Genomic DNA, 17,785 nt, shown 5'->3' with positions numbered 1-17,785 from the left:
GTGTTTTTGACACCTTACAGGATGACAGGGTTTCTTCCCCGCCCCCTCTCTTATTTTTACTAGTCTCAAGCTCTTCCCACCCACCCACCCACCCAAAACCAGGATCCCACAGCTGTTATCAAGATGAGGGGTGCAGCGTGGCCAAAAGCATAGAGTTTGCTTGTGTGGGAAAGGAGAGAAAAGGACTTGTCACTCGTAAGCTGTCTCTCTTCTTTCCATCTGCCAGACAGCAAACAATCCCAAATGTTCAACAAGATGGAAAGTACAAACGGGTAACTATGACTAGGATGATGGTTTGCAGGTAGTGGCATTCCCCAGATGCAGACCGCATGGCCAGGGCACGGGGTCTTCTTCTTATTCATTCCTGATCTCAGGTGTGACACTCGGATTGTGCTGGGCAAGTTCTGAAAGGGCTTTGGGGAGAGTGGGTGCTTTGTGTACAGAAGGTTTTTGCCTTCTCAGTAGCTCCGCGGAAAAGAGCAGCGGGGAGAGAGGCTTGAAAAGAGCTGTGCTTGACTTCTTGGGCAACTGCTGCCAGTCAGAACAGATACTTCAGGGTCAAGAGGTTCTGCTGCTGAAACCTTCCTGAAAGGAGCAGGAACTGCTCAAGAGCAACGCCATTGGAAATAAATGGCACCTTATAAGAACACAGGAAACTGCCTGGTATTGAGTCGGGAGGAAGAACGCACAGCGATATGGTTCCTTGGCAACAGGGCATCAAGAAGTCAATTTTCAGGCCTTGGGTCTTTTTGTTGTTTACGCAATACCGTACTGCGTGATTCAGATCGGTATCGTCTACACTGACTGGTAGAACTCTTGAAGGTTTCAGGCAGCGACGCTCTCCCAGCCCTGCCTAGAGACTCCAGGGATTGAACCTGGTACCTTCCACATGCAAAGCGGATGCTCTGCCCACTGAGCTATGACCCTTCCCCAGCGAATCCTGTGTGTTCCTTATGCCTTGTGTGAGCAAGTACTTTATTTTGTCTCATGGAACCTTCGCTCATTTATTTCAACAGGTAACCTTGAATTCTAATCTTGGTGGAGTTTCTAGGCGGGAGGAGACAATTGCTTTTTAAAAAAAGTGTTGAAGACAGATACGATTTTTTAAAAACCAGCAGTGGTTAACAAGCTCAGATCCTTTCTGGCATCAAAATTTATATGTCAGATGCACACTCTTTCTTCCAAGTTCAGTTCCACCTAATTCTTCCTCCACTTTTTGCTGCTGTTATGCTTCTAAACAAGGAAACTTGATTTGGGGCGGGGGGGGGAGTTGAAAAATAGCTCTAGGGATTGTAGAGAGATTTTGACGATGAGATGGAGACTAGCCAGTCAGTGCTATCCACCTCCAGTAATTGCTGCAACCTTGTACATGTCTTTGTTTTCAAAGTACAGCACAGAGAAAAAATATTGAATGCGATGAGGCTGAGCAGCTCAAGGCCAGCCCTATCATGAGTCACATTGGGGCGCTTATCTTGGGCAGCGGTTCGGAAAGGCAGCGTGATAAGATGTACATTCACTGCTGCCTTCCTACAGCCCACCAGAACTAGTGTTCCCCCTTGCCAGTTGCTCCAATGCCACTCAAACTCTTGTTACTGGAAGCAGTCCGCCTGGGCACTTTGGCAAAGTTGCAGCTGCAGGTCATGAAGGTTGCATGGCACCCCAAAATGCACATTTTTAGGTGCTGTGCAAGACTGCTGCCCCCCAAAAGTACAGTGATCTTGTGTGCCGCCCCAATGCTTATTTTGGTTCCATGCCCCAAAAAAGTACAGCCTGAAATCACACAAGACCGCAGTGGCCATTTTGGCTGCTGTCCCCTTGCGAGGAAAAATGGGGTGTTCCGGTTTTTTCTGGGGCAGTTGACAGATATGACAATCCACAGAGTGGCTTAGCAGCCAACCAGAGAACTCTTGGAATGTCTTATGTTAAATCTTAAAACGCTGGTCCAGGCAGGAAGGGGAGGAAGCTTCCTATCCTCACAAGGACCAGCCAATCAGCTGCAAACAGGAAGAAGCGCTTGCTCCCAATAAGGCCGATCGAGCCCAGAAGGTTGTACATCCATCCAATGCATTCATACCTCAATCTAGGGATGTGCCACAGAGCAACCCCAGGTTCCCCCAGAAAAGGCTGGCGGGGGGAGAGAGGCACGAGAATTGCTGCATTGAACCCACTTGCAAAAATATAAGTAAATAAGCCAATAATGATTCTGTAGCACCCTGCTTGTGGTTAACGCTTAGCTGGAATGAAATATTCAACGCAGCAATAGAGAAATTAAAATAATAATTTATTTGTCAGACGGACTGATTGCCTTTATATCCCACCTTTTTCTCCAAGGAGTCTCAAGTGGCATATGTGGTTCTCATACCCTCCAAGTATCCCTATTTTTCAGGGACAGTCTTGGAATTACAAAAGCCATCCCAGCTTCTGATTTGATCCCAGAATGTCCCTGTTTCCCTTGCCATTACCACCACTGCTGAGCTTGGGGAGGAGGAAGAGCTGGCGCTTGTCCCGAGTGATGTTGGCAGCAGCAGTGGCAGCTGCAAGGAAGCACACCTCTGTGGCCTCTCCATGCCTTCACCATGATCTCTCTGTGGCCGCTGCTGCCACCCTCCTCCCATAGTGGCTACTGGAAAGCAGTGGCGTAGCGTGGGGGGTGCAGGGGGGCGGCTGCACCGGGCGCAACATCTGGGGGTTAGGGTTAGGGGGCGCAAATCCACGGGTTAGGGGGCACAAATTACTTGCCTTGCCCCGGGTGCTGACAACCCACGCTACGGCACTGCTGGAAAGCAGGCAGTCTTACACTGCAATTCTAAGCATTTTTACTCAGAACTAAGCCCCACTGAGTTCAATAGGATTAACTCTCTGGTATGTTCCTGATCACGGCGTTCCATGTGTTGCGCTGGCTCGCCAGATGCAGCTTGTCACGCTGGCCACGTGACCCGGAATTGTCTGCGGACAGCGCTGGCTCCCGGCCTATAGAGTGAGATGAGTGCACAACCCTAGAGTTTGGCAAGACTGGCCCGTACGGGCAGGGGTACCTTTACCTTTTTATGTTCCTGATCATTCTCGTTGTTGTTTTTGTTGTTGTTATTTCCTGCCTTTTTTCCTGACAGCAACTCAAGGCACCTAAAATTCAGAGGGAGAGGGTGGTGCTGTGATCTAAACCACTGAGCCTCTTGGGCTTGCTGATCAGAAGGTCGGCAGTTTGAATCCCCTTGATGTGGTGAACTCCCGTTGCTCTGTCCCAGCTTCTGCCAGCCTAGCAGTTCAAAAGCATGCCAGTGCAAGTAGATAAATAGGTACTGCTGCGGCAGGAAGGTAAACAGCATTTCCATGCGCTTTGGTTTCCGTTGTGCCAGAGGCAGTTTAGTCATTCTAGCCTCATCATCTGGAAAGCTGCCTGTGGACAAACGCCAGCTTCCTTGGCCTGAAAGCGAGATGAACGCCACAACCCCATAGTCGACTTTGAGTGGACTTAACCGTCCAGGCGTCCTTCACCTTTTTTTACAGCTAAAATTTTATTTTGTTCCCTTTATCTATTGTAGGCATTGTACATTATCATGTCCCTTGCATATTTTTTCTTTATACCGTTCCTCTGAGGTAGCTTAGGCAGAGAGGTTGTAATTGGCTCAATGTGACAGATGTCTACGTGTGTAAGATGTCTATGTGTACGGTGAGATCAAACAGGAGAGAATCTTCCTGATGCAGATAGGATGTCGCTATTTTCATCAGAGAAATGTACAGTGGTACCTCGGGTTACATACGCTTCAAATTACAGACACTTCAGGTTACAGACTCCACTAACCCAGAAATAGTACTTCAGGTTAAGAACTTTGCTTCAGGATGAGAACAGAAATTGTGCTCCAGCGGCGCAGCAGCAGCAGGAGACCCCATTAGCTAAAGTGGTGCTTCAGGTTAAGAACAGTTTCAGGTTAACTATGGACCTCCAGAACGAATTAAGTACTTAACCCGAGGTACCACTGTACTAGGTCAGGGGTAAGTGATATTTTTGGCCCCAGGGGCCCGGATTTTATCTCCCCCACCCCATGGGCCAAATTTGGCAGGTGGACCAGGCATCTCACCCGTCAATCCTCTGATGTCATTCTGGTGTCAGGTGGCTGGTAGGTAGTTGATCCCACCCACCTGTCAAAAGCTAAGCTGCTGGGGTGAGGTGGGGTTCTGCTTTGCCAGTGCATTCTGCACAGGAAACACCTGTGATCCTTCAGATGCTGTTGAACTACTAACATCCATCATCCCTGACAACTGGCGATGCTGCCTGGGGCTGGTGGCAATCCAACATCTGGAGAGTCTCTGATCTAGAAGCTTATTTCATTGTACACAGGTTGTACATTGACAATAAAGGTGTCATCAGCAGCAGCGTATGATGAGCTGCAGCAGCTCTATTAATGTGTGACCCCAGAATTCTGGATCCAAAACAGATGACAAAGTTTTGTGCTAGTTTACTGCTGCGAACCCCACATTTTGTGCTGTCCCCCCAAACTGAGTAACTGACACAGCAAATCGGGGTCACAAGTTAACGCCAAAAAATCCAACGTTGTCTAATGGACTCCAAACCAGTGCCAAAATATTGTGCTAGTTTGATGCAGCAGGCTTTGGTGAAGCTAAGCAGATTTGGAGCTAGTCGGGGGTCTGGATGGGGGACCATGTAAGAACTTAATGCATGTGGAGATGGACAGGAGGTAGATTAGGGTCTGGGGGGGGATCTGCGTTTGAATTGGTGGTGAAACTCAATGGTTTAACAAGAGCATCAGCAAACTGTATGTTAAAGGGCTGCAGTTCAATTGCAGAACACCTGATTTGCATGCAGAAGGTTTAACCCCCCCCCATCTCCAGTCAGTGCTGGCAATGCCTGAAACCCTGCCAGTCAGTGTGTAGACAAGGCTAAAGGTGGATCAGCAAAGGATCTGACGCAATGCAAGGCGGCTGATCTATTTACTAGGACAAACATTTTTCCCTGTGTACAATAACAAACACACTTTCAAACTGGCAGCCTACAGAGACAGTGTGTTCCTTGAATTCCTTATAGACATCCAAGAATACTTTGCATATGATCTGGCACCTTTTACGCAATTCCCTGCATTTATCCCATTAAGTATAATTCTATTTTTTTCAATTTTTTTCAGAGGCACAGTGTTGAGCAGCAGGCGCACACAGCCTTCCTGCACTGCCAGTGCTTGCAAAACAGTTGGCGTCGCCGAGAGAAACGTGTATGAGATGTGCATTGAAATGATATGCATGGGATTAGATGTCTTGCTTCGTCTTCCTTTGGGGAGATCTCCCCGGCAGAGATGACTGGAAAGAAAACAGTGACTTGGCTGCAGTCCAGAAAGCTTGCCAATGAACTCATGCCTCTGCCTTCCAGATGATTCAGTCTTCTGCATTCCGCCTTGGTAACACACCAACGTCTGCAGATGCTAATAAAAGGTAATAAAAGGTTCATGCCCATAACAAACGGACGTTTGCCAGGCCGATCCAAATCTTGAAATCCAGAGTCCATGATGAAAGCAGCCATGCATCTGCACATGGTTCACAGAATAACTGCGCTTACCTGACACAACCTCAGCTTTCTGCCAAACCCTTGTCCGCGTTTTGCCTCTGAGGAGAAAATGCTTTGTTGAAATTTTGTGCAGTTGTTAGGGGTCTCGCTCTTGGGGGTTCAACTCCCTCCCTAGAGGGTCTCTAGAAAGCGAATCACAGCAGGATGCAAGCGCCTAGCTTGCTGTTTTGCACACTACAGCTCCTGAAGTATGTCCCAAACCCCTGATAACCTAGCATGGGGCAAGGTGGTCAAACCTGCTCACTCTCCCAACTCTCCCTCTTTCTAATAATTCATATCCTTCCCTTCCATTCTGTCAATGTTCAGGGCTTATTAATTAACAACAAACAAATTAAATACTTGTTTTTATTTCTTTCTTTAGCACTCCGCCTCTCTTCTTCCAAGGAGACAGAGTGCTGCTTTAGCCTCACAACGGCCCTGTAAGGTAGACTAGGCTGACCTGTAAATGACCTGTAAGCTTAATTTCATTGGGGACCCAAACCTTCAGTTTCCAGTGTCCAAATCTAACATTTTCTCCATCTGCCAGCTGCTGGTGTCCAAATCAGACAGAATTGGCCCCAAAGGAGGGAGGCGGGTTATCCATTTCAAAACAGTTCCTTCGCTTAAAAGACTGTACGAAGCAGCATGATCTGGAGGTTTATCAAAGGGGCTCCTGAGAAAACAGAGGAGCAAAGCCACCAGACGAATTGCCTGGAGAAATTCAGTCACCAAATATAACCAAGAGAAGCCATGTGTTCTTTCCCCCCAAAGGGTTTCTCAGATCACAACAACTACAGACGCTAGGAGGTGAAGAGATACATATGAGCCCAACAGTGTGATCTTGCCATAGCTGTCAACCTTCCCTTCCCTTATTGCAGCGCCGTTTCCCGCTGCTTCCCACTGCTATCCTGGATTGTTAGATATCCCGTAGATTGACCCCGGGACAAGTGAGGCTGCTGATCCCTTATTTTCAAATCTGAAAGTTGACAGCTATGGTTCTTTCGTTGTAGGGAAATATAATCCAAAATGGAGCAAGGCATCAGGTCAGAGGGATGTTAAATACTACACAAGCAGGGACCTGCAACAAAATTTTGCAGTGTGTGTGGAGTGCTCCTGTTTTGGGGTTTTAGGAAGCTAGCCAGTCATGCTGCCTTCTAGAATATTCCATCCCGTTCCCTCCCCTCACTCCCCCTCCCCCTCCAGTCAGCCAGTATTCTGTCCACTCAGCATGCTCAGTCCTTATGGGGCTGTTTTGATTCTGCCACCAGGGTTTCCCCTCCCATGTTTGTATATGTGGTATTTTTTCCCCTGGAGCTAGAGTCAGGAGTAGGTTCACAATAAAAAACACTGGTATCCGTGTATTTACTCTTTATTAAAAAACAACGCTAAACAGCAGGCCTAGTGATCCCAGCAACTCTTCCCAGTAGGTCTTGCCCCAATGAGGCAAGGGTAAGGCCTTCCCACCACTCTCTGAGGCTCCTCCTCCCTCAGGTCCTCCCCCAGCAGCCTAAGGCTCCGTCGTCTTGTCTTCATTTCTCTGCATGTTCTGTGAGACCAGAGGGGAGGTGAGCTGGTTGCAGCAGGAGAGGAAGACTCCCTGGATTCTTCAGCAGCCTGCCCCATCTCTGTCTCCTGGTCCCCCTCCTCTCCAGCCTCCGCTTCTGCCTCTGAGTCTGGATTGCTCTCTGCCACAGACTTTTCCTGCTCACTGAACCCTCTTACCTCTTCAACTTCTGACCCCTCCTCTTCCCAGCCATCTCCCTCTGACCACTCATTGCCACCCCACCACCAGGCTCTGAGCCTTCTTCCCTTGGGGGTTCCCCCAGCTGGGGCCTCCCACCATTCCTCTGCATCCATCCAGACATTACACTTATATCCCACCTTTCATCGTACAGGGTACAGGGTTCTCCTCTCCCATTTTTATCCTCCCGACAACCCTGCGAGGGTTGTGACTGGCCCAAGGTGCTGTAAAATGGGGCAACTGAGAAGACTGCTCTAGAGCAACTCTTGCCCATCTGAGGTTTTGGACTATAACTCCCATCAGCGCCAGCCATCACAACCCAAAACATCCTGAAACATGCACACAAACACCAAGGCAATGTGCAGTACACAGCCCGCCAATGAACTGCAGATAACCTATTTGAAACAAACTAAAAAAAATTCCTTCCAGTAGCACCTTAGAGACCAACTAAGTTTGTTATTGGTATGAGCTTTTGTGTGCATGCACGAGTTGGTCTCTAAGGTGCTACTGGAAGGAATTTTTAAATTTTGTTTCGATTACGGCAGACCAACACGGCTACCTACCTGTAACTAGATAACCTATTGTTAGACAGCTGGGGTTTTGGGTATAGCCACCTTCCACAACTGGGCACCCTCCAGGTGTTTTGAACTACAGCTCCCATCAGCTGCAGCCAGCACAAATCATCCCTGGTCTGAGCAGGCTCCCTGTTCCTTAATTGGAAGTGTATTACTCTCCCCCTGAGCTGCTCTTTGGCACCTGGCTCTGTTTGGCGGATCTTAGGGTTTCATTATAAAGACAAAGTAGTTCCAACACACCACCTGGTGCAATGTGTCAACGAGCCCTTAGGCTGCCCACCATCTGCTGGCTTCCAAGCTGAGGGGACAACCCTGACAAGAGGTAGCTGAGAACCTGGATCAAGTGAGCATAGACCATATCGCAAGTCAGTTTTATATGGCCATCGTAGCCTGGTGAAATTGAGATTGGTCCCTGGAGATCCAGTTTGGTGACTGGATTGAAAGAGTGGGCTGGGGGGAAGCCCAGCCGTGACCCTGCTGACACAGAGAAGTCGTGGCTGTCTGGCCACAGCTGATCCACAGAATGTCCAGGGTTTATTTATAAATCAGAAGGCATGGCAAGCAGCCAGTGAGTCCTACAAGACCCTGCAGTGGGAGAGGAAAGCAGGACAAGACCCCACTTTCTCCAGACCTCGAGTGGTGGCTGAAATGCAGGTGGTTTCGACACCCACATTGAAATAGTACCTGATGCCATCCTCGGGCCAGATTCCAGCTCAGATAAGGGTATGTTGTTGCTGTCAAGAGATGACCTTATGATATTGCACAGTATGGCTTGGATACTGGAGCATTGCATGTAACCTTCAGTACCCAGAACTGTGATCAAGCTTTCTATTAATAGCATTGTCAGAAGTGTGTGTTCGCAGGCAGATTGATGGCCGGCAAAACTTTTATTTATTTATTTTAAGAGTGATTTAAGTGCTCGTCCTAGCATGTCTGAAGAGTTAAGGCTTCCCTTTACGCATGCCACCAGGCTACAAAACCCTTTAGAGTGGTTATGTAGCCTAGTGGCTAACTGAGCCATCCTATACCTACTTGATGAAAAGTTCAGAAGATCTGGCCTCTCAGACCTGGAACTTCATCAGAGGAAGAGCAGATCTTCACTCCACCACAGACCTGGAGGAACCACTTGATCAAGACCAGGCATAGGTAAACTCAGCCTTCCAGAGGTTTTGGGACTACAATTCCCATCATCCCTGACTACTGGTCCTGGAGGGCCGACTTTGTCTATGCCTGATCTAGACATCCCCACTTCAGCACCGGAGCTCTCCACACCAGTCGCCTTGGTTTCTTGCCAGCTCTTGGACCCCTTATCACTCCTAGGGCCATAGGAGCAAAAGAGATGGTGAGAGAGTCAGGAATTTCAGAGTCCAGGCAGAAGTCTCTGGCTAACAGTACATGAATCCACTTGGAACTTATGACTGGGTACCCGCCATACCTTCAAAGCATATTACTTCCCCCAAAGAAACCTGCGAGTTTGTTAAATGTGTTGGAAATTGTAGCTCTGCACACGGTAAGCTACAGTTGCCATGACTCTTTTGGGAACCTTATGCTTTCAATGTATGTGTGGGGTTATAGCTTTTGTTTGTTACTATGGTATGCATTTTTTGTGTTTTTTATATTGTAAATTGCCATGTGATCCACAGATGGCAAGGGTGGCGTAGAAATAAAATAAATAAAATAATCAATTGTGGTTGGCCTGTGTCCATTATTACTAATAAATTCCTAACTCAGTTAATCTAACCTGGCTTTCATCCAAAAACCTTAGCTAATGGATCTTCCATATTGTATTACTCACTTGCCCCAGTCGCCCCCATTTTGAACACAGTACACACCTGCCTCCCCCCAACTGCCACCCCTCCTCTGCCCCCACTTCATATGCTGTTATCATTCTGTTGGGGTGGTAGGGTGTTTGTGTGCTGGGGCAGGAGAGGGAGACTGAGAAAAAAGCACACCCAAAATTCTATTATCTCCGTATTTATATAAATGGCATGATTTATGGTGTTTTCTTCTGAGTCAGAATTCATTAATGACAGCTGAGGTTCAGTTCAGAACATCAGAACTCTCCCAATGCTCACTTTGCTAGATTAGTTAGGTCAGGGGCTGCTAACCTCTTTGGCCCAAGGGGGCACATTTTGAATTTTGAGTGTGTGCTGTGGGCACCAGTCACAAAATGGCTGTCATGAGGATAAAGCCTGTTGTAAGGGTGTGCCATGGGACGCGGGTGGCGCTGTGGGTTAAACCACAGAGCCTAGGACTTGCCGATCAGAAGGTTGGCGGTTTGAATCCCCGCAACGGGGTGAGCTCCCATTGCTCAGTCCCTGCTCCTGCCAACTTAGCAGTTCGAAAGCACGTCAAAGTGCAAGTAGATAAATAGGTACCACTCCAGCGGGAAGGTAAATGGCGTTTCCGTGTGCTGCTCTGGTTCTCCAGAAGCGGCTTAGTCATGCTGGCCACATGACCTGGAAGCTGTACGCCGGCTCCCTCGGCCAATAAAGTGAGATGAGCGCCGCAACCCGAGTCGGCTACAACTGGACCTAATGGTCAGGGGTCCCTTTACCCTTTAAGGGTGTGCCATAACCACAAAATTAGAGCAAGCTCTCATTGCTGCTTCCCCTTGTCCTGGACAACCTCAAACTTACCATAGTCAGCCGGTGATGTCCTGCCGGTCCTGATTGTGGAGATCACACAATATTGATTCTTACACACACACAATTATGCTGTAGCTGCTTAATAACAACAGGGAGTATCCCCCGGTACCAGGAAAATATACAAGGTGCCCAAACCACACTCACATGCATCCACACAGAATAAGCACATGTGCACCTCTCTCTCTCTCTCTGTCTGTCAGTCAGTCATATATGAACTTTCTCTCTCTCTCTCTCTCTCTCTCTCTCACACACACACACACACACACACACACAGAGAGAGAGAGAGAGCGCACATGTACAGGGAGAGTCCTTTAAAAGAGGCCCCATGGACACAGAGTACACATGTTCCATGGGGCCTCTTTTAAAAGACTCACCCTGTACATCTCTCTTCCCATGGGAATGTTCAGATTTTTTTTGGAGGGGTGGAGAGATTTTGTGTTTGTGTGCGCTGCGCATGTGCATGTGAAACTTTCCTGGGAGAGGGCAGAGGGTGGAGCGGGCTAATTCCTCACACAGATTTATTTAAAATTTGCTTGTGTTGATTTAAATGTACCAATGCAAATGTCAAAATCATTGCTGTCATTTCAATGGAAATGCATTTCTCCGTAATAGAGAAGCCTGGGATCAGATCCTCATTGGGCTTGCTTAGTCGGCTGCCTTAGTGCTAATTGCTGATGTGCGTCTTCAGTATGCCTCCAACCTCTCCCTACATAGGCTTCTTTGGACACATCCACACCATGCATTTATTTTTAATTATTATTTTTATTTTAAGCAGATGCTACTTACGTGAAATCTGATGTACACGGCACATACATAAAGCAAATGACCAGGTATATACAGTAAGCTCACAACTTACAATGGGGCTATGTTTCAGGGATTGCACCAAAGGCAAAATCACACAATCAAAACCCATTGGGCTCAATGGCGGGAGAGATTGCCAAAGCTATTTTCCTGGAACCCTGACGTCTTCCCTCAAAGGATCCTGGGAGCTGTAGTTTGTTCAGGGTGCTGAGAACTATAGTTCTGTGAGAGGTAGCAGGTGTTGCTCACAGTTCTATTTAACTACAGTGGTACCTCGGGTTACATATGCTTCAGGTTACAGACTCCGCTAACCCAGAAATATTACCTTGGGTTAAGAACTTTGCTTCAGGATAAGAACAGAAATCGTGCAGTGGCAGCGCAGCAGCAGCAGGAGGCCCCATTAGCTAAAGTGGTGCTTCAGGTTAAGAACAGTTTCAGGTTAAGAACAGACCTCCAGAACGAATTAAGTACTTAACCCGAGGTACCACTGTATATGTATATAATTAACAAAGTGGTGAGGAAGCTAATAATGAAATTCATTTATCTCTTTGGATCTATTTATTAAACAGGGCAGCACGGGCATGCCTTTCTGCTCCACAACCGTGAAGATTTTACTTTTAAGTGGTGCGGACACGGCTTGGTAAGAGTTGCCAGGTTGCAACTCAGATCACACAAAGATTTGTATGTGAATGAGGTGGTGAAAGCCCTGCAGGATGGGAGTCAAGGGAAACAGCCTCCATGGTTGTAGACTGTAGTTTAGCAACTTGACAGCCAGGAAGCTCTTGGGCAAATCACGCTCTCACTAAGTGCAACCTACCCTGCAGGGCTGTTGTGAAGCTGCAAAGAATGCTGAGCAACTACAAACAGCAGCAGTCTGAGGTACCAACTCTGGAATTTACTGAATAAAAATACATTAAGATGCCCCATGCAGGAGCTAGAGTATGTTTATTTCATTATGAGAGAGAATCCCCACACTGCAGGGATTAGGGCAAAAGGTTGCTACGGCAGCAGTTGCTGTTTGAGTCCTGTTACCTCCCTTTCTAGAACCTTCTACAAAATATAGTACTCTCCAAGGATTAGCCCCCAAATCTGCTTTCAGTTGCACATGCTTTTTAATCGTGCTTTTTCCAAGTCCGAAACTGCAATACTGTTTCCTCACCACTGTGCCAACAGGCAGAAGGTTGAGACTAGCAGTTGCCATCTTCCTTTTCTGCTGGCGCTTTCGTGCTTTTTCAATCAGCCAGGCAGGCAGAAATTCCAGTGTAGCTTTCACCTGTGAAAATTACTGCCTCTTAAAGTCTCTCTCACACAAAAACACAACAAAAACCCTTTCACATCCTTCAGCATTTCTCAGTTTTAAACTGTAGCCTTATACAAACAAAAGTCATGGGCTGTTGCAAATGCTGTTTAAGACCAGATTTTTTTTATACTATCCCACAAAGCACCATGAAAAAGGTTAAAAAGAGCATCATATAAATAAATAAAAACATACAATTACAAAACAAGGAAATCTTAGGCCTTAAGCTCAGCAAGGGTGCGAGTTCACTGAAATGTCTACCGGTATATTGCTGGCTACTATGAAGAAAAGATCCTTTTGTTAGATTATGAATAGATATATCATCTATATAATTGTATTTAATCTTAGATTCTACTATTTCAATAACGTACTTCTGTCTCTTCCCCGACCTATGACCTGATTATATGAAGTATTTGCTTTCTTTTCTAATATGCTCTGCGTTGTTAATATGCTCTGCGATTCTAATATGCTCTGCGTTTATGAAATTAAAATTAATAAAATAAAAATAAAAAGGCAGCAATTACAGAAAACTACAAATAAAACACACGACCGTGACATTTGAAAGCCACAATTTGTGTATTACAGTTTTGGTCCACACACGAATTTATACAATGAAGGACGTATTATAAACATTTTAAATACAATTTTTTAAAATTGTGTGCGTGCCTTGTGCGAAGTTCGAGTAACAAATTCTCCCCGCCCCGCCCCCCGCCCATTTTGACAAACTTTTAGGGTTAGCAAAGTCAGGAAGGACAGCTCTTGCCCTTCCCAAGATGGCGCCGAGTTCACTGAATCAACCTTCCTCCCTACACAGCGCTGCTTGTCTCCCTCCCACCCGTCGACCTTCCAAACATGGCGGGCGCCACCCTCGCTCCTTTGTAGGCGGACCATCGAGAGAGAAAGAAAAGGAGGCGAAAGAGCGATAGAAGGCGCCTGCGCGGAAAGAGGAGCGAGCAGTGCGCCTGCGCGCCGCGGCGCCCGAGTGCAGTGAAATTCCGTGAAGAGGGGAGGGGGGGCTGGAAAAGAGAGAAAGGAAAGATTTTTCCTTTTTAAAAAAAATAAAGGAAGAGGGAAAGAAGAGAAAAAGCGGCAGAAGCTGAGGGGAAGGTTTCCGTGAGGAGAGAGAGAGAGAGAAACGCGGGGCTGGCGGGACCCCTCCTCTTCCGCCACGCGTCGCCCGCCACCGCCTCAGAATCTCCTCAGGAGCGGCGGCTGCTCCCCCTCCCCCTCGCCCCCTTCCTCCCCCCCAGCCCCCTCCCAACCCCCGGACGAGGGACGCGAGGCGGCGCCGCTGAGAGGACGGGAAGGCCCCCGGCGGGGTCGGCTCGAGCGAGGAGGGGCGAGCGCTAGCCGGCTGGCTCTAGCCCGGCAAGAGGAGGAGGAGGAGGAGGAGGAGCACGCCGTCGCCTCCACAGCGGCCGCCCCACACTCCCCTCCCCGGGCACCGGCGGGGAGAATGACGGAGCTCCAGTCCGCGCTGCTACTGCGGAGACAGCTGGCAGGTCGGTCCGTCCGTCGGTCGGGGCAAAACACACCACAGCGCAGGCAGAGGAAGGCAGGCCCGTCTCTCCCTGTCCCCCTCGGACCTGGCCGGCCTGGGGTTCCTGAGGGGAGGCGGTGGGAGGAAGTGGGGTTGGGGGAGGGGTGGCGTGAAACGTGGTCGGAGGGCGCTGGTTTGGGGAGCGGGGGAAGAGCTAAAAGTCGGGGATGAGGCAGGGGTAAGGATCGTGGGGGTCTAAGGGGAGGAAAGAGGGCACTAGGTTAAAGTGGTGAGGAGGGGTAGGGGGCTTTGGTATTTGGGGGAAGGGGGAGAACGTAAGAAGCGGGGTGGGAGTGTTGAGGTAGGGTGGAAGTGAAGTGGGGCGCCTGAATATTGGAGGGTAGGTAGGGGGTTCTAGGTGGGCTTTCCCCCACCCCTAGCTGGGTGATCTGCCATCAAGTGATCTGGGTGAAGGTTTCTGGTGACTTCTTGTCGGCTGCCTTGGAAGGTTTTAATATTCTGAAAGGTGGGGTATATGGAATTGTAATAAATGGGTGATAACTGGTGATAAATAGGTGCTAAGTAACTAGGAGGAGTGTGGGGATCACTGGGCAGGGGTAGGCGATGCTTATTCCAGAAAGGGGCTCCATGTAGTTTAGTTGGAGGTGGGGGAAGCCTTACTTACGTCACCTGAGTAGGGAGTGCTGAGGTGAGGAGTAAAAAAGGTGGCCGATCTGGAACGAGGGAGGTGGGGTTAGATAGAGCGATAGAGGCCAGAGGGCATGGGCTCTGACACAGCAAGTAGGGTGTAAAAGCAACTTAGGGAGTGCGTGGATAAGTGGGTGAGGTGGGGGGGGGGAGCAGATCATGGGGTTGAGGTTGGTGGGGGCAATCTTTGTGCATGGAAAGAGGAGTTCGAAAGTACAAAAGAAGCATTACTGGGTTTTAAATATTTCTGCTCTCCTGTCTCTAGTACAGAAATTGGCAAAGAACTGAACGTGAACAGATAGCTAGGCACCATGAGGGGAAAGATAGGAGGCGTGATAAAGGGCTGGGAGATGGTAAGCCGGCTATGTAGGGCAGCTGGAGTTAAAACAAGGAGGAGTGGCTTGGAAATGTGCTGGGAAGGAGTACAGGGGTGGGGAGACCTGAGTGAGTTGGAGAAGGGGCATGAGAAGTGCGAGAAGGATCTTGGCGATCAGTTGGGGTGGTAAGTTTGGGTAAGTTGAGAGGTAATGGGAACAGGCTGGCAAAGAGTAGCTAAGGAGACTTTAAGTGAGGCAAACTTTGGGTAGCTGTAAAGTTTGATGGGGATGGCCTGAGAGCTCTGAGCGAGACTTGGAAATGAAGGAAGAGTAAGCAGGCTGGGGTGGGTTAAGTAAGGGCTGAAAGTGCCTAGATGAAGTGGGGGGAAGCTAGAGAGGAGGTACATTCTGACGTTTGAGGATAGACTAGGTTCTTTATGTGAATGATAGGTGAGTTATTTGACAGATCGAACTGAGAGCAAGGTGTGGCTTGTGTAGCTGGGGTGGACATGAATGTTTGGGGTGCAAAATGGTGGTGGAAGTTGAAGAGGTGACAAACAGAAGGGAACATAAAGTGTGTGTAGAGTGCAGAAGGAATGATTAGAATCATAACTGGAGAAACAGACCCTGGTTAGTTGTGAAGATGAGTACCATTATTTGGAGGTGGAACCTTAGCTGTTGAGTTTAAAGCATTAATAGCTGAACTCTGGTCATGCCTGAGGAACTGAAAATGTAACCAACTGTGTTGCTTTTTCAGTGGTACTGTATGAAAGTGACATACCCATAGCTAACAGGCACCTTGTGTGAAGGGAGGTCAACCGTGCATTTAATTTGGTTTATTAAAGAATGCTTTGGGGCACTACATTGATTTCTTTTGTCCTTCTTTCCCTCCCTCCTGTTCCTCCATGAGTGTTCCCATGTGAAGGACTGGAAACTGGAGAGGAGAAACAGGTTGAAGTTTGAGGATTGTTTATGTGAGTGATAGAGGATTTACTGGGCAGCTGGAATTGGGAGCAAGTTGTATCTTCTGTAACTGGGGTGGGTGGACAGGAATCTAGATTCCTGCTCAGTCTATAGGATAACATTGTACATTGCCTATTTTGAATAAAGCAAGGTAAGGTTGACATTTGTAGATTATTATATTGTGGTGATATTTCAGGGGAATTAATGTTTTAAATCCAGTGCTTTTTTCCAAAAAATGTTTAGGGGCACTCTCATTTTGACTCAAGAAAATCACCATTTTATTCTTCAAATCAGGGGAAATAAATACAGTAAATGGACAAAAGTACAAAGATTCACAAAATGTTTAGGGGTATACATACCCCTGCATTCCCCCCGAAAAAAACACTCTTTAAATCCATAACAGAGAGAGCTATCATAGTCCTCAGTGCCCCCCCCCAGTGCCCCCCCCCCAATATTGCTGACACTGCTACCAAGGCTGTTCCTTTCTAACCCCTTCTGCTTAGCTAGGTGATCATTGTCTCAAGGCTGCTTTTTTCAGAAGTGGCAGGATGTGGGTAGTGAACTTTTGGATCAGAAGTGACTAGATCTGAAGTTTGGGGATAAAATTTGTGAAGGATTGTAACCTTACTATGGGGTTTGGGGCACTGGAAAGGATGTTGTTGGAAAGACTGGCTGCTTCCTTCACTTATCTAATTTGCTTCCACAACTTGCTTCATAGCTACTCCCCTCCCCCTTCCTTTGTCCCTGGCCTTGCTTTGCTAACACTCTAGCTACTGATTCAGAGCTAGTCCTGTCCCAGCAGGCATGCACATAGGTTTCCTGAGTGGTTAGACATGCAATGTAGCCCCATGTGCTACTCATTGCCAGACCCGAAAGAGAAATGAGCCAACAGTGGCTGCAGTCCTGGGTGTAGAAAACAGCATGTGTCACTGCTCTCCTCCTCCTCCTCCTCCCAACTCCTGTGTTCATGCTTTCTTGTAGCCTCTCTGACTCCTCCTGTGAGAATGAAGTCGTTCTCCCCATACAGATTCACCAGTCCTTTGATTAAGGTGTTGGTCAAACCTAACAGCCTCCTCTTCCCTTGTGTAAAAATACCGGTACTTGCAGATTACAATACAATAATCAGATATATGGAGTTTGATGTATTAAATGGCGAGGCCCTGGTTTAAGAGTATCAGAAGGGGTGTACAAGGGGAAGGAAAGAGATTGCTGCAGCAGTATAAAATAAAGGAGCCTATTAAATGCCAACAGAAGGTTAAAGTTACTAAAAGCAATGCAGGGTGTCTTATAAAGCTGCCTTTAATCTTAAATGCAAGGCGAGTAAATACCTAGGTTTGTTTGCTTTGGCTCTATCAAATAGCACCATACTGCCTCTCAAATATGTTAGTACAGCAGCTAAATACAAATGTTACATTATTTTAATTGTTATGTAAAGTACTATGTCAACTGTCAAAATGCCTTTTGTAGCAATGCGAAAGTAGGTATTTTTTATTTTGTATCATGTATGTTATCCTGTATATCTGCATGGAAAAATCAGAGTATCAAACTCCACAACATGCAGTAAGAACAAGATACTAGTATGAATTGTCCCTAATACGAACTCTGAGTTGTGACTGCAACACACATCATTGGCCCTCTAGTAACCCCAAAGGGGTTGGGGAGGATAGAAGGGACAGTTAAGGATTCCATTTTTCTGTTAAC

The 17,785-nt window shown here is 47.6% G+C and overlaps 2 protein-coding genes across 3 annotated transcripts in view; one reads left to right on the top strand and one right to left on the bottom strand.

Moving 5' to 3' along the window:
• The window catches only part of CYB5D2 (cytochrome b5 domain containing 2), a 148,999-nt gene that overhangs the window by 39,133 nt on the left and 92,081 nt on the right, over positions 1-17,785 (bottom strand). The window lies entirely within an intron of this gene.
• Positions 13,499-17,785, top strand: part of UBE2G1 (ubiquitin conjugating enzyme E2 G1) — a 33,127-nt gene continuing 28,840 nt past the window's right edge. Inside the window, exon 1 of one of the 2 annotated variants that reach the window (XM_083714895.1) lies at positions 13,499-14,118. In XM_083714895.1, coding sequence (XP_083571021.1) covers positions 14,073-14,118 — 46 coding nt within the window. In that variant the 5' untranslated portion in view covers positions 13,499-14,072. Of the gene's footprint in view, positions 14,119-15,191; positions 15,307-17,785 lie in introns of those variants that run through there. The other variant, XM_083714896.1, reaches the window with a different exon arrangement.

The sequence above is a fragment of the Podarcis gaigeae genome (genome assembly GCF_964106915.1).
Source record: "Podarcis gaigeae genome assembly, chromosome: 15".
NCBI lineage: Eukaryota > Metazoa > Chordata > Lepidosauria > Squamata > Lacertidae > Podarcis > Podarcis gaigeae.
This window is presented reverse-complemented; position numbering and strand designations above follow the sequence as displayed.